We start from the raw sequence: 15,678 nt of genomic DNA, 5'->3' as shown, positions 1-15,678 counted from the left end.
TCAGGAGTTCAAGACCAGCCTGAGCAAGAGAGAGCCCCCGTCTCTACTAAAAAATAAAAGTAGACAATAGCTGGGTGTCGTGGCAGGTGCCTGTAGTCCCAGCTACGTAGGAAGCTGAGGCAAGAGGATTGCTTGAGTCTAAGAGTTTGAAGTTTCTGTGAGCTAGGCTGATGCCATGGCATTCTAGCCTGGGCAACAGAGAAAAACTGTCTCAAAAAAAAAAAAAAAAAAGAAAAAGTTATTTCTTAACTATCTAATATGTATTAATAGCTTCACTTTAATTACACTGAAGAACCAAAAGAGAATGAAAGAAAACATTACAAAATATGCTTGAATAGCAATTGGCTTTCCCTCCTTAGTATACATCTCATAGAATTTTCTGCCAGAACACACATCTGTAGGACAGAACCCAGAGTGACTGTGGAAACTTGAGCAATATCAACACAAAGCAAGTTCCCTTAGTACGTACAAAGACTTCCTATCTGCAGGGCCGGGCCACGGGGGAGACAATCCTCCTTCGTGCCCGTCACATGGCAGAAACGTGCTGCCTCTAAGCATGATGAGTATCCTCTTTGTGCCGCATGAAGAGAATGGGAACTAAACAATAACAGGAAAATGAATGTGAACAATAATCTTCTTAGATATAGGAATTCCTGTAGGACATTTTAGGAGAAAATGCTGTTAACGTGTGACGCTGATTGGCCTCGTTAATACTGGCCGGATTTCACCTAAGCGGAGCTCCCCTGGGTGCAACCTGACGTATTGAAAATTTGTGCTATTATCTTATCCACAGTTTCAGATAAATAACTCCAGCCTGAGGATATACATGTGTTTCCAAAGGAGGAATTCTCCTGCCATAACATTTCAACATACTGTACAAACATCATATTGGCTAAATGTAAATACCCCAAAGAATCTTATGAGTATTTATTTTCTGTAGACTGTGCTTCTGAACCCCAGGTTTAATCTCCTTGGATTCTTACCCCTGTAATGCTTAAAAGGGAATTGTGGAATAGGTTTCTTATGAGAAATTGCTGATAAAACCTGCTTTTTAAATGTCTATATGTCCTTGGGTATGTTTTTTAATAATTAATAGACCTTATTTTTTAGAGAATGTTTAGCTTTTCAGAAAAATGAGAAGATAGTAAAGTGTTCCAATTTACCCTCTCTTTCCCAATTCATAATTTCTTTGTTATTGATATCTGGAGTTAGTGTGGTATGTTTTTTATGATGGACAGACCAACATTGATACAATGTTACTAACTCAAGTCCATGGTTACCTTGGGGTTCACAATTGGTTGTCCAGTTCTACGGGTTTTGACAAATGCGTGTCACGTATCCATCATGGTATAACAGAATAGTTTCAGTGCCCTAAAAAATACCCCGAATACATAGTTTCACTGTCCTAAAAAATACCCCGAGCTCTACGAACTCATTCTTCCTCCCCCACCCCAAACCTCTGGCAACCACCAATCTTTTCATTGTCTCAGGATTTTTGCCTAAAGTGTGGGGATTTTTTAAAGTTTCTACAAGTACGCAAAACACTTTATAGTATATAATCTTCCCATTATCTTTTTTAAAATTCGTATGCAGTTGTAAGATATAATAAAGAGAGATCGCTCATCTACACTGTTCTCCCCCCGGTGACATTTTGCAAAATTGTAGTGCATTATCCTAACTAGAAAATTCGCATTGATAGACTCTGTCAATTTTATTCGTATTTTTCCCATTTTCCAAAAGTACACTCATTCAGTAATAGTTCAGAATATACACAAACCAAGTTTCATTACCAGTCTGTGTTAAAGCTTGTTATATGGAGAGATAGGATTTTAATAAAGCATCTACCAACTGTGTGTTCTCTCCATTCAAACTACACCCAGGATTCTCATTTTAAATATTTTTTCAAGAGAGATAGACAGCAAGATGACAAAATCTTAAGTTTGATTTTGAAAATTTTTTTCCCCAGAATTCCTTGGTTTTCCCCTCTTAATTTACTTATAACCAGGGCCAATAGTTAGGCACGGTGCCCCACTGTGTTCACTCAGAGCTGGGTATTGATGCTAAATTAACATCCTTCCCCTCCTGGTTGTAAAATATACATATATTTTAATATTCATCTATATCATGAGAAAAGTGTTCTGTCAACTTAAAGCACTATTTATACGTATCAGCAAATATAATAGTGTGTCCGTTAAATTATGTATGTTGACCCACAATCTATCTCTGCATTTTCCTGGGGAAAAAAGCTGACTTCAGCTGAATCTGTGCAAATACCAATCACTCCAAATAACCGCCCTGCACCTGTTTTGTAGGCAAAGCACAACAATAAAAAAAAAAAAAAACCTGTGGTAGTTAGGAGAGGGAACAGTAAGAATGAAAACTGTTTCATAGGATTTCATGATGCAAGAACGTGTGCCCTGTGTTCCCACTACGTTTCTCACTGTTAATCTCTTTTTAGTTTTTTCTTCTTCACCTCTTACAGGCTTCTATCTTCAATCTCCTTTCCTTCCTTGCTAGTTCAAACTGTAACTGACGATGGGTTTTCTTCTCGACTGGCTTCATTTTTGCTGTTCTTCCAGGAGAAAAATCTATTACCTGCCCCGCCGGTACAAGTTCATGAGCAGGTTAGTATCACGCTCCGTCAGGGTAGTGTTTGTCTGTCTGTCGGCCTGTGTGCTCCAACAGTGACAAGGAGCTACAGGGGAAGCTGGGCTTTTGTCACGTGGGAAAACTGGCTGCCAGGCGCCTGGCAGAAAGAGCTGTTTCAGGTTAGCCTGGAGAAAGGAAAGCAGAGATGAAAATGCCTCGATCAGAGTGTTCCCCGTGACTTCTCCACACTTGGGAGGATGCCGTGCGTGCACCTGCAGGCCTAAATTGTCAACAACCCCCGTCATTCATACCATCTTTGGTTTGGACGGGTTTTTTGGTTTTTTTTTGTTTTTTCCACAAATTCTTCCCTCCACTAGATCAGGTGGACATAAAGTTCATGTGCGATTTGAAATAGTTTAACATAGTAAGTTGCACACAAACGTTATGCCCCGCCCCCCCGCCGTATACAATTCTAATGCTTAAAATACAGAGAAGTCACCCTCTCCAAAACTATTGGCTACTTGGCTCTCGTAGGTGGGGCCCTCCTATGTTAATAATATTTTGTTAATAAAACATGCAGATGTATAACTTCACTCAGGAGCCCTTCTTAACCACTTTGCTGCTGAAAAAAAAAAATTACCACTGGAAGAGGATTACGTGTTTACTATACTCTGTATCCTCCCAAAGTTTGTTTTTTCTTGTTTTCTGAGAAGCTAAGGAATAAGGGAGATGTGTGGATGGTGATCCCCTCAGTTGTGATCAATGGCAAATCTAATTTTAAAATCGTAGTTGGTCTTGCATTTCCATTCACCCTGAGCTGATTTGATGGTTAACCTGGGAAACTATTGCATTTCTCTGAAAAACCCTATAATTGGTTCAGGTGTATGAGACTTAGAATTCAGGTTCCCTCTATACCAGTGTTTTTCAACCTTTTTTTTTAATCTCAAGGCATACTCGAACCTATATAGTTAAACTTCTGTGGCATGCTTAAATTATGTTGATCAGAGAACAGAGTATAAAAAAGAATATTCTTACAGCGCTCTGAACTTCTTTTGAAAATAATTAATGATCTTTAAAAATTATCACTGCACACCTAAGATTGTCTCTTGGCATACCAGTGTGACGTGGCACACATGTTGAAAATCACTGTTCTGTGCACTCTGCGGGTGATAAGCATTTTGGTGGGTTTAAATACACCGGCATTCACCAAAGTGTGGTGTGAGATTCATACTGATGATTTTTCATGCTGATGCAAAGAAACTAAGGTATCTTTCCCCAAAGTTGCCCTGTACAGCAGTCCTGCTTTCATTAAGCAGTCGGCTTGGCATTTGGGTTCGAAATACTGCCCTGTATTAGTAGTTCTCAGACTTCAGCATCAGGATCACCTGGAAGGCTTGTCCAAATGCAGATTTCTAGGCCCCATCCCCACAGTTTCTGATATAGTAGCTCTGCAAAGGGGCTAGAGAAGTTTCATTTCCAGCAGGTTCCCAGCCGCAGCCAGGGCTGCAGGTCCTGGCACCATGTTTTGCAAACCACTGGTCTGCATGGCAAGTCCATCTCCACCTTCCCATCACATTAAGGAAAGAACAAAAACCCAAATCAAGGAAAACCTAAAAGAAACCCAACAAGGTGAAGAGAAGCTGTTCCCACCTTTGATGACACAGTGGAAATACCATTTGTTTTTTTAATTGAATCATGGCTGTGTACATTAATACTATCATGGGGTACAGAGTGCTGTTTCTAATTTGAAATACTTTCATCTAACTGGTTAACATAGCCTTCATGTCATTTTCTTAGTTATTGTGTTAAGACATTTATATTCTACATTTCCATTTGTACATGTGATCGTTTCAATCTGCTGAATGAAATATATTCTGCATTCAAACGAAATGCAAGGTGGGGAGAAGTCTTCTCCTTGTGCAAGTTTCCCTGCTCAGTGAAGTCAGTGTGTGTGGGACAGTGCACGTCCTTGGGGCTCATAAAACCTATGTGGATACTGGATGGTTTGGGGCAAGTTATTCCACATCTCTGAGTCTGAGTTTCCCACATTTATAAAATGAGGATACTAATTTCTACCCTGTAGCACTGATGCGAGGTTTAGTGCCTAGAATGTGTATAGTACATGTCCATAAATTATATGAATTAGGTATTACTATGTAATACTCATGAAGACAACTTTGTGTCTTTGTATCTGTTCCCTTTCTGTTTTTGAACTCAGCATCTCTTCTGTCTACTCTTCCTTCTGCCCTTTGGTGACCAGTGCACTAACTGTTCTGATTTTACCTTCCAAGTAGCCATTTCCTTATTTATATTCCTTATATAACTTAAAACCTAAGGATCCCTCTGGATGTTTCACACACACACACACCCCCCCCGCCTTCTAGTCCGTCTCTGAGCTCTGCAGGTGCAGATGATATTTCTAGAACCCAGACATTGCTCTTCATTCCCACTGCCATGGCCTTGCCTGAGCTCTGATCACCTCTGATAAATTTTACATCCATTTATCTTTCTGTCTCTGTTTTGACTCCCTTCCAAATTAGAAGAGAGTCAAGTAGCAAATCTGATCATGTCACATGGAAGCTACCCCAGAATGATCAAAATAAAGTTGAAAGCCTTAGCTTAAACACAGACCTTTTTTAAACTGTCTTCACCCACCCTCTTCCACCACACCACTCTCTGCCCCATCCATATTGGAGTTCTCAAGCACTTCATGCTCACTTGGCTTGTGTGCTTTTGCATGTGGTGGTTCTTCTCAAAAATCCTCTCCCATCTTCACCAAGATAATGCGTATTGTGTCCTCAAAACTCAGTCCACACAATTGGGTCTTTTGATCAGGTTAAATGGTGCCTGTTTTCTGTTTTTTTTCTATGTCCCCATCACCCTGTCCTGTCGTCTGTTACATAGAAGTCTTTGTATCTATTCCCTGGATGATATTTTAAGGCAATGATGGCTCAATCGATTTCACATTTCCAGGATCTAGCACATAGTAGGTGAACCTAGCACATAGTAGGTAGAATGAATGAACAAATGAATCTCCATGCACATGTGGGGTGGGGAGAAAGATAGTCAGGAAGAAACGAAGCATAGAAATACCAAGCTGCCCAAAGTGTCAGACCCAGACTTGGGACTGAAATGTTTGCCCAAACAGAGGGGGAGGAATAGGTAATAACTGCCTGAAAGAAAATGCTGAAAAAAGAACTATCGAATCTAAAGGTTGGATGGATATTAAATATCATCAAGTCCAGCCACTCATCAGATATTTATACTCTGCTGTCTGGGCAACTGGTGATGTCTAAACATCCCTGGACACAGGGAATTCCGTGGTGCATCCATGGGCAGCTCTGACTACGAGAAATTTCTTCTTTGAAATACACCATAATCTCTGTCTCTTTGATTATAGTTCTTCCCCCCTGGATCAATGAAACAAAAATAGTCTGCAGAACAGAGAGACAAAGTATGTGGAAAAAATTGTGAAATTATGGACAAAAAGGCTTAGCACTTAGAGGCTATTTGGAAATTGAGAGTTCGGGATAAAGAGGTTACACACCTCTTTGGGGAAATACCGCTGGAGGGAAAAGAAGAATTGAGCGTGAAGAGATACAGGCGTGGTGGTTAAGATGATGATTTTTTTCTTTAATAATTCTGAATGACAACTCATGGCAGGTCTTTGAGGTGTTAGTGTCCCGGAGCCCTTTGGGACTGGCGGAAATAGTTGAAGAGAGCAGCAGAAGCTGGAGAAGGTGATTTGGGAATCAGTGGCATAGGAGTCCTGACCTTAGTCGGGGGAGAGCACGGAAGTTCCCAGGAAAGAGTGAAGACAAGATGGCTTATTTTTTTTTTTATTATCATTATTTTTTGATTGAGACAGAGTCTCACTTTGTCACCCTCAGTACAGTGCCGTGGTGTCATAGCTCACAGCAACCGCCAACTCTTGGGCTCACGTGATTCTCTTGCCCCAGCCTACCGAGTAGCTGGGACAACAGGCGCTCCCCACAATGCCTGGCTATTTTTATTTATTTATTTATTTTTGTTTAGTAGGCCTGGGCTGCATTCCAACCCACAAGCCCCGGAGCATGTGGCTGGCTCCCTAACCACTGAGCTATAGGCGCCCGGCCAAGATGAGGGTTTGTTGCAGATTTTCTAAGAAATTGCCACTAACTCTCTTCTCTTCCCTGACATTCCAATCTGAAGGGGACACATACGACTGGCCATCCATCAGTACACCACTAATGAAGCACTGACTCCCAATATTCCAAGAAGCACTGACTCCCAATATTCCAAAATTCTCCTGTCATGCCAAATATGGATATTTAATTTAGCTTTTTGTCTCATCCATATACATGAAACTGAGTTTCCCCAACCCATCAAAGCATCCCTGAAACAAATGTATAGCCTAAGAAGAGAAATGCGTTAAAAGTTGTAAAGTTTTTGAGCAGCCAGAGAAAGAAAGCGTTTTTCCACCAATACGTGTACTTTGAAAAGTCGCCTGTGTCTCCTAAAGCACACGCCTGTAGTTCAGACATGCATTTCTGGAATTAATGCTCTTTTTCATCCCTCTACTCTGTCGATTGAATGCTGCTGGGCCTCTTATCTTTGGGCCAGCTTAGAGGCATTATAAATTACCTAGCCAATAAAAAAGGGAACATGACAACATCTTTTGCCTGTGTTTTTGCTTTCATAAAATATTACAAACACAGTCTGCAAAAGATGTGATTACGAAGTAACAGATCTGATCCTTGCGGGTGGCTTTCAGCTGAAGTCTTATTTCTGCTCATTCTTTCCCTTCATGCCCACCCCCCGCCCCTGCCACGCACATTCTGCCTGTCTTGATCCTTTGCAATGCTTGACAGGGTGAATGCCAGTTACATTCTACCTTCAGTGCAGCCACAGTCTGATCAGGTGAGCACACAGGCAAAATGACAAAATGCCTTGTATATTTCCATCCCTGTTTGAAAAATTCATACACGTAAATGTTCCAAGGCCTTTGGACACTCCTGTAAAAGTATGTAGGCTGTGCCCCAAATAGTAGCCCTGTGACCTAAAAGAATTACATTAGCTTCCTAAGATCACTAATTCCTATCCAGGCAGAGGCAAAAAATACAGGGCACTTGGCTCTAAGAAAAGGAAAAAGAAATCCAAGCCTCCTGTTGTCCATTACCCATCCAGGGGCAGGGGGGGCTTCATTACAGCAATATAGGGCTGCGTGCTGCCTCCACTGAGAGGAAGGAAAATCTCATCTGTATTTTTCCTCTAGGCATGCCGTCCCTGAAAACAGAATCTGTTAGACACAGGATGCCCTTATTACGATGTTGTGATCTGGGGGAAAGCAGGTGTCTTTGAAGTGGGCTTGTTTCATTTAATTCTGTCTGATTAAGTTGCCATTAGTGCACATTGCCTCCTGGGTTGTTAGTGGCTCCAGGGCAAGGACCCGTCCTCCACTGTGTCAGTGGGGGACTCTGCCCATGGTAGGTGACAATGGCCTCCCGATAGATTAGCAAGTTGGGAGCAAAGGTCCCTTGCATGTGGTCTTTGAATCATCACTTCTCCTAAAGTAGGTACGATTACCTCCCTGTCACAGCTGAGGGGACCAAGAACCCAACAGACTAAACAGACCATTCCCAAGACCGCCTTGCCAAGCCATGGCAAGGTGGCAAACCCATCGCCCATCTGCTTGAACAGCATTGCCAGCTCTGCCCAGGTTCCTAGAACTCCACCTGCCAGGAACCAGCATTTGGGGGGACCTGAACTTATTATCAGAACAACTTTCTATTAAAGTAACTCGTGCTGTGGTCCAGATATTTACTTGACAAGTCAAGGCCAGAAATGCCCAAGTGAGTGATCCATTTTCCCTTTATTGATTTGCTTGTGGGTCTGTAAGAGGACTTTTGCTCAGTAAATGGCAGAAATGGAACAAAGTAACAACACATCCAGCTAAAATCAATGCTAAATCACTAAGCCAATATTTCCTTTTCCCTACGATTGGAGACATTATTAAGTAAGCTCCACTCCTATTCCAAAGAGAACAATGGGATGCCTTCTAGTTAGAGGTTTTCCTGATTTTAATATAGCAAGGTAAATTTCAAGAGTGCCTGTTCAAGGATGTGTATGAGATGCAACCCGGGAGCACAGATCTCAGTCTATGAGGGAATGTCATAGCTTTTGAATTCCCGTTGGGAAAAGAGGTCTGCATAAAAGTTCATGGTCATTGTTTTCTTCATCCTAGAAACCACCACTTAACTGAGCCCTTTGAACAGCCCCAAGGCACTTTGAAGTTCCTGATACTCATTATGTCTTCCTCACCACTGCCTTATGCTATCAACAGTTAGCTCCGAGAGGTTTAGTTATTTGCCCAGCAAGATCTATATGACTGCGATGTGAACCTGCTTCCAGCTGACTCCAGTCTCTCGTTATATGTGCTAAAGTTTATCCATTAGGTGTTGTAAAAAGAAAAGGTCTTCATGAACTCATGTTCGTTTAGCATGACATGGCCAAAATGTTATCATCCAAATTACCAACATCCTGCAGTATCTCAAGAACATCCGACGGATCATCATTTTAGTGATGAGCTTAGTAAGGCTCAGTGGGGATCAAAGGCTTGTCCCAGGCCACAGTGATGTGTGAGGGCACAATCAAGACTTCCACTGGAGTCTCTTGCTTTCCAGCCTAGTGGCTCTGTGGGCTACCTGTTTCTCCTTTGCATGGTTGAAGCTGATCCTCAGTGAAGTCTGAGTGTGGCACAGTCTGGAGACAGGAGTGTGTTTGTGGAAGAGCAGCCTGGAGGAGCTCTCATTCCTTACTACAACGTAGACTCTCGTTCTCAGAGCTGCCTCGCACTGGGAGGTGGGAACCACGTGTGGCCAGTGGCCTTAGCACAACAGGAGTCTGGCTAACTGTGGCCAGGTCTTGCGGGGAGGAGCAGACCAAGACTATTTTAAAGGATGCATGAGTTTCCTGTTACCGTCATAATCCGTTGCCACAAACTCAGCTGCATGAAGCAGTACACACATATTATTTCACATTCTGTAAGTCGGAATTCCAGGGGAGAGGGGGCTTAGCTGGCTTCTCTGCTCAAGGTCTCCCAAGGCTGAAATTAAGATATTGGTGGGTCTGGGCTGTTATCCGGAGACTGAGGGGAAGGTACTTCCAGGCTCATTCAGGTTGCTGGTACAATTCATTTTATCCAATCATAGACTGAGAGGTCTATTTCTTGACTAGCTATTGGCCTTCTCTGCTTCTGTAGGCTGCGTTCATCACCGGCTCCCAGCACTGTCAACTTCACAGCCAGCCATGGCAGATCAAACCCTTCTCCTACTGTGCATCTCTCCTGTCTCCAACCCAGAGAAAGTTCTCTGCTTTTAAAGATCTCCTGTGGTTAACTTGGGCCCATCTGAGTAATCCAGGGTGCCCTCCCTTGCTGAACGTCTGAACCTTATTTACATCTTCAAAGTCCCGTTTGTCATGTGATGTAACATATGCACAGATTCTGGGGTTAGGGTCTGGACATCTTTTGGGGGCAGTTCTGCTGGCCACATTGGAGTGTTCCTGTCACTGTGAAGGGCACACTGCAGGGACAGCCTTGTGTCATGGGACCTGATGCCCCTGGCCGTGTGCACCTGCTTCTCTCAGGCTCCGCAGGGAAGGCTGGTCCAAACACTCCACCCCTCTGCCCAGCCCTCTCAGAGCTTTTATTCCTGAATGTCTTTCTCCCGCCACAGTGTTTCAAAACCCCCAGTTCCTCCGCTCTCCATCACTTTCACATCAGTCCTGTGTGGTCCTCAAGAAATTAACAGTAACCCTTGCTGCTGCCTAGAAGCTTCCCCAGAGCACTTCATGCTCACCATGTTTTATAATCCTCCTCACCATCCTATGTGGTCAATAAAATAATGATGATAGTGATGATTATCATGACTATTTAGCCCCATTTTATAACCCTGGAAAATAAGACTCAGAAATGTGAGTAGCTTATGGAAGGTCACTCAGTTGATAAGCAACGGAGACGGGCTTTAGGCGGCCCAATTACGAATCCCAGCTTCTTTGCACGATGCCAAGTAGCCTCCCCTTGCTCCCTTCTCACTTCTCTTACCCCTCTTCATTTTTCAATTAATTAATCATTTTCATTACCCTGTTGTACTCTCTCTTCACCACCTCCATCTTTTATTTAAATTGTGGTGCCCCAAGCTGGCTGCTGAAAGCTGCCATTTCACTCCCATGGAGTATGTATACCTGATTTTTTTTTACAGCTTTCTTTGTTTTTGTCCACACTGAACACTGTACCCAGCTGGATTTAATTCATAGTCATTGCACGCAGAGCCTAGATTCTGTGGGAATGCGAATTTTGCAAAGTGTGATCCAATTAGTGCTGCAGACCAGAGATGTGTGGGAGGTAAAGCTCTATTATAAAAAAGCTTTAGGCCAACGTCCTCTTTCTTGAATGAGATTTAAGACAATCAGGCAAAATCAAGCCAAGAACCCCAGGGAAGGCCACCAGCTTAGCCTAGGAAGTCTCATTTTTAAGTCCATTTAAGGACTAAGTCATTGAATGTACACAAACTAGAGATGCTGGGGCAGCACAATTAACTTTGAATTGAAAAGCAAGAAAAGACGTAAATGTTAAAAGGCAAGTCAGTTGCTCAAATTCTTATTTTTGAAAAAAAGAAAAATGGTAATAGCTGGCATTTACTGTACACCAGGCACTGTTCTGAAAATTTGATGTATCTTTTAATCAGTTCATCATCATAATCCTATGAGTTGGGTATAATCTGCATGCCCATTTTACAGATAAGAAAATTGAGGTGCAGCAAAGTTAAATAACTAGTCCAAGCTTGTGCGGTTAGTATTTACAGAGCCAGGATCTGAATCTAGGTACTCCAGCCCCAGAGTTCAGGTTTTCAGCCACTGGGTCACGCTTCTTTCCTGAAGCTCAGCAAGGCACTGTGATAACACTGAGGCCACTTGGTATTTTAAGTATACTTATGTGGGGAAGTGGGGAGGGGAAGAATTTCTCTCTGAGAGGAGGGACCTAGAGCACCTCTGAGATTCTTTCCAGTTTGGGACTAGGGTTCTGTGAAAGGACAGCCATCTCCAGGCAGAGCTGGTGTCCTGGTGAGGCTGGGTCAACACTGGAAATGAAGCAGGAGTGAAGGAGCAGATTACCCATATTTTTCAGTTTAGAATCAATTAGGGATGTAAAAAATATTGCCATCAGCTAGGAGTTTTACTGTGATAGTTAATTTTACGTGTCAACTTGGCTAGGCTAAGGGATGCCCAGAGAGCTGATAAAACATTAGTTCTGGGTGTATCTGTGAAGGTGTTTCCAGGAGAGATTAGTATTGGACTTGGTGGAATGAGCAGGAGACGATGACTCTCACCAATGTGGACAGGCACCATCCAGTCCCTTGAGGGTCTAAATAGAACAACAAGCAGAAGAAGGACAAATTTGCTTCTGTGTGAACTGGGACATCCATCTTTCCTGCCCTTGGACATCAGAGCTCCTGATTCTGTGGTCCATGATTTACACCTTTGGCTCATAAGATTCTGGAGGCTGAGAAGTCCCACAATCTGCAGTTTATAAGCAGCAGGCCCAGGAAAGTAGATGACACAGGTCTCATTCTAATCTGAAGGCCCTAGAGCCAAGAGCACCAGTGTCTAAGAGCAGGAGAAGATGAATGTCCCAGCTCAAGCAGACAGAAAATTCATCCTTCCTTCATCTTTCCATGAAGCCAGTTAGGAAACCCTGGCCTGAAAACCACTTTTAGGATGCTGTCGTTGTTTGCCTTGACTTGGCCTCATTGAGTGTATTAGCTAGAGTGACACATGTGTGCTATGATGCCCCAGCACCACGGCAACCGCAGAGTCAGCTTGAAAAGAAAACAGTGGGCTCGGTGCCTGTGGCTCAAGCGGCTAAGGCGCCAGCCACATACACCTAAGGTGGTGGGTTCGAATCCCCAGCCCGGGCCCGCCAAACAACAACAATGATGGCTGCAACCAAAAAATGGCCAGGCGTTGTGGCTGGCGCCTGTAGTCCCAGCTACTTGGGAGGCTGAGGCAGGAGACTCGCTTGAGCCCAGGAGTTAGAGGTTGCTGTGAGCGTGATGCCATGGCACTCTACCCAGGGGGACAGCTTGAGGCTCCGTATCAAAAAAAGAAAAAAAAAAAAGAAAGAAAACAGTGGAAGCCAGAGATCCTGCTGCCTACTGAGAAGCTGCTCAGTGAAGGTGTTAGAGCAAGAAGTGAACTGTGGCATTGGGCTCTCGGTGCACATTCAACCCACTGGGATGTGCTACCAGTGCCCCCTCTCCAGAGTGAGCTACAGCTAGCTGCTCTGACCTCAGAGCTTTCCCAAACACAAAATGAAGTTTCTAGAACCAACAGAAAGTGAGAAGTCCAGGTCTCTACTGTTTTGTTTAAGGGACCATCAGCTTCCTTTCCCGAGCCTTCAAGGCTTCTTATGGCTACCTGGTCATTTACTGGCATGTGAGTGTAAATCTAACTCACGACTGCTGTTTCATAAATAACATTGAGGCCACTTGGTGAAATCAATACAGCACTGGGATTCTAGTTCTCTTCTTTCTGCCTATACAACAGGATTAACATGAGTGCAATGAGAATGCCTGGAATGTGTGGTGTATAATTATGGCTCTGTGGAGACTTCCCTCCTTTGTTTTGCGGTGATGCTGACATGCTGTACCCTTTGATTTTGCCTTACATGTACCACAGGGTCGATAAACAAATAAGCAGGTTTCGGAGATGGTTACCTAAGAAGCCAATGAGGTTGGACAAGGAGACACTGCCAGACCTGGAGGAGAATGACTGCTACACTGCCCCTTTCAGCCAGCAAAGGATCCATCAGTGAGTGTTTCGGGTCAAAGCCCCTGTCTTACTAAGGACGTGTGGCTGGGATAGAGCCTTACCTTGCCTGCCTCTGATTCTTTGGTGCGTGGAAGGAACAGCATACTACCCTTCTCCCCTAAAAGTCCTGTGAGTGTTCATATTCCTTTCATTTTAGTCAGGGGAAGCTAACTGCTGTAACAAACCCTATCTCTCATGGCTTAGGATACAATGCTGGCTCATCTGCATGGTGGATGAATGAGTTCCTCCAGGGTGAAACCCAGGTTCCTTCACTCTTGTGGCTCTGCTGACCTACCATATGCAGAGCCCCCTACAGGCTCATCTGCCTCTAGACAGCAGATAGTGGTCTACACCTTTTCCTTTTGAAAAAAGGGTTTGTTGTTTCCTGGTTTTTATTTTATCTTAGTTCCCTTTTCTTCAGTAATTCACCAAGTTGCTCTAAGACAGTGGTTCTCAACCTGTCGGTCGCGACCCATTTGTAACAATGAAAATACATCCTGCATATCAGATACTTACATTACGATTCATAACAGTAACAAAATTACAGTTATGAGGTAGCAATGAAAATAATTTTATGGTTGGGGGTCACCACAACATGAGAAACTGTATTAAAGGGTGGCGGCATTAGGAGGCATTAGGAGCAGAAGGTCGAGAACCACTGCTCTAGGAGAAGCCACATCACCTGGCAGCCCACTTGCTGACTCATCTATTAGACTATCTCAGAACAGTAATTTGTCACTTTTGACATATGAGTAGGAAAAAAAATAAAATTGGCTAAGTAACTGAGCCTGTGAGGAACTGCAAAAGTGATAAGAGAATTTACTCGGAAGCTTCTGAGATGATAAGAAATGATGGTCTGATGGCAAGGCGGGCAGGAGGAGAGAAGAGGGTGCCAAAGACTGTTAACAATGAGGAGAGAAACAGCTCTTCAAGATCAGGCCCGCTCCACCTCACTTGCAACCAGTCTTCACAAATCCCTGACCCTCCCTGATCCAGCTATAATGGCAGCCTGGGAAAAATGAGTTACCCGAGGAGAGAAAACAGTTGACAGGTTTCTAAAAAAATATTTAGATGATTTTGTGAAATAGCAAACCAAACGGCCATTGTCAAGAAGTTTCAGGGAGTGCAAGGTGGGGGCATGTTCTAGCAACAGAATATCAGTTAAAATCTGTGGACCTCTAGAGGGCAAAGGAGAAAAGAAAAAAATCAAAAACAAATGTTCTGCATCAAAATGTATTATACTCAGTAAGATCAATCGAACGCAAGGCAAGCAATTCAATAAGCCTCTGAAAGAGCCAAGCCTCGCATCCCCGTGGACCAGACTGATGCTAATGCAGCCATATTATGTGAACATTCGAAGGGGTCATTGAAGACAAGGCAAAACTCACAGCCTAGGCTCAGAATCTTAGTTTAGTCCTGCACAGAAAATAAGAACTGGGAGGGACATAATGTTAACTCAAAAGATCAGGATTGTATGAGTGGTTTTTGGAGAGAAAAATAAAGTGTTTGTTTAAGAATAAGCAAAAGCTGACATGTTCCCAGTCCTAATTTAAACCCTCACCTTATCTATAGTGTTCATCCTGAAAGTTTTTAAGGCAATCAATTATTTCCTACATTTTTCTGGGTTGGAGTCTGGTTTACATGCAGATTTCTCCTGTTTCTCATCGACTTGAAAGAATGCCTAGCGTAGTACAGAAATGAGTCAAAAAGTTTGGGTGATAGATGAATGGGTATATAGATGGGTCGATGGATGGATGGATATATGAGTAAATGTATAGGTAGATAAATGATGGAGGAATAAAGAAGTTTGTGGTATCTACTGTGGGGTTTTGTTTCACTCCAAAGGGTGGAAGTCAATCCAAGAGCAATGATGGATGGATAAAATGGATGGCTGGAAAAATCAGTGAAATATATGGTGTATGTTCTGGGATTTTGTGTCACTTCAAAGGTGTCTCCCACCTCTCTCTTCATGCTGGTTGTGTTCTATGATGTTCTTGCTTTAGAGCAATACTTGGTCTCAAAGTCAAGTGCACCAGGACATCCATTAGGATTTCTGGGGAGTAGAACCAAGATTCGTATTTTCACAAGTATTTGAAAATACATAATGGGGAGGCGCCTGTGGCTCAGTGAGTAAGGCGCCGGCCCCATATACCGAGGGTGGCGGGTTCAAACCCAGCCCCGGCCAAACTGCAACAAAAAATAGCCCGGCGTTGTGGCGGGCGCCTGTAGTCCCAGCTACTT

General features: G+C 43.2%; 1 protein-coding gene across 1 annotated transcript in view; it reads left to right on the top strand.

The window, feature by feature from the left end:
• The window catches only part of ANO4 (anoctamin 4), a 169,950-nt gene that overhangs the window by 61,934 nt on the left and 92,338 nt on the right, over positions 1 to 15,678 (top strand). The window contains exons 6-7 of the mRNA XM_023509298.1: positions 2,580 to 2,624; positions 13,306 to 13,437. Of these exons, the coding sequence (XP_023365066.1) occupies positions 2,580 to 2,624; positions 13,306 to 13,437 (177 nt within the window). The remainder of the gene's footprint in view (positions 1 to 2,579; positions 2,625 to 13,305; positions 13,438 to 15,678) is intronic.

The sequence above is a fragment of the Otolemur garnettii genome, unplaced genomic scaffold, assembly GCF_000181295.1.
Source record: "Otolemur garnettii isolate 467f Iridium unplaced genomic scaffold, OtoGar3 scaffold00007, whole genome shotgun sequence".
In the NCBI taxonomy this organism is placed as follows: domain Eukaryota; kingdom Metazoa; phylum Chordata; class Mammalia; order Primates; family Galagidae; genus Otolemur; species Otolemur garnettii.
Note: the sequence above shows the minus strand (reverse complement) of the source record. Positions and strands in the feature narration are given on the sequence as shown.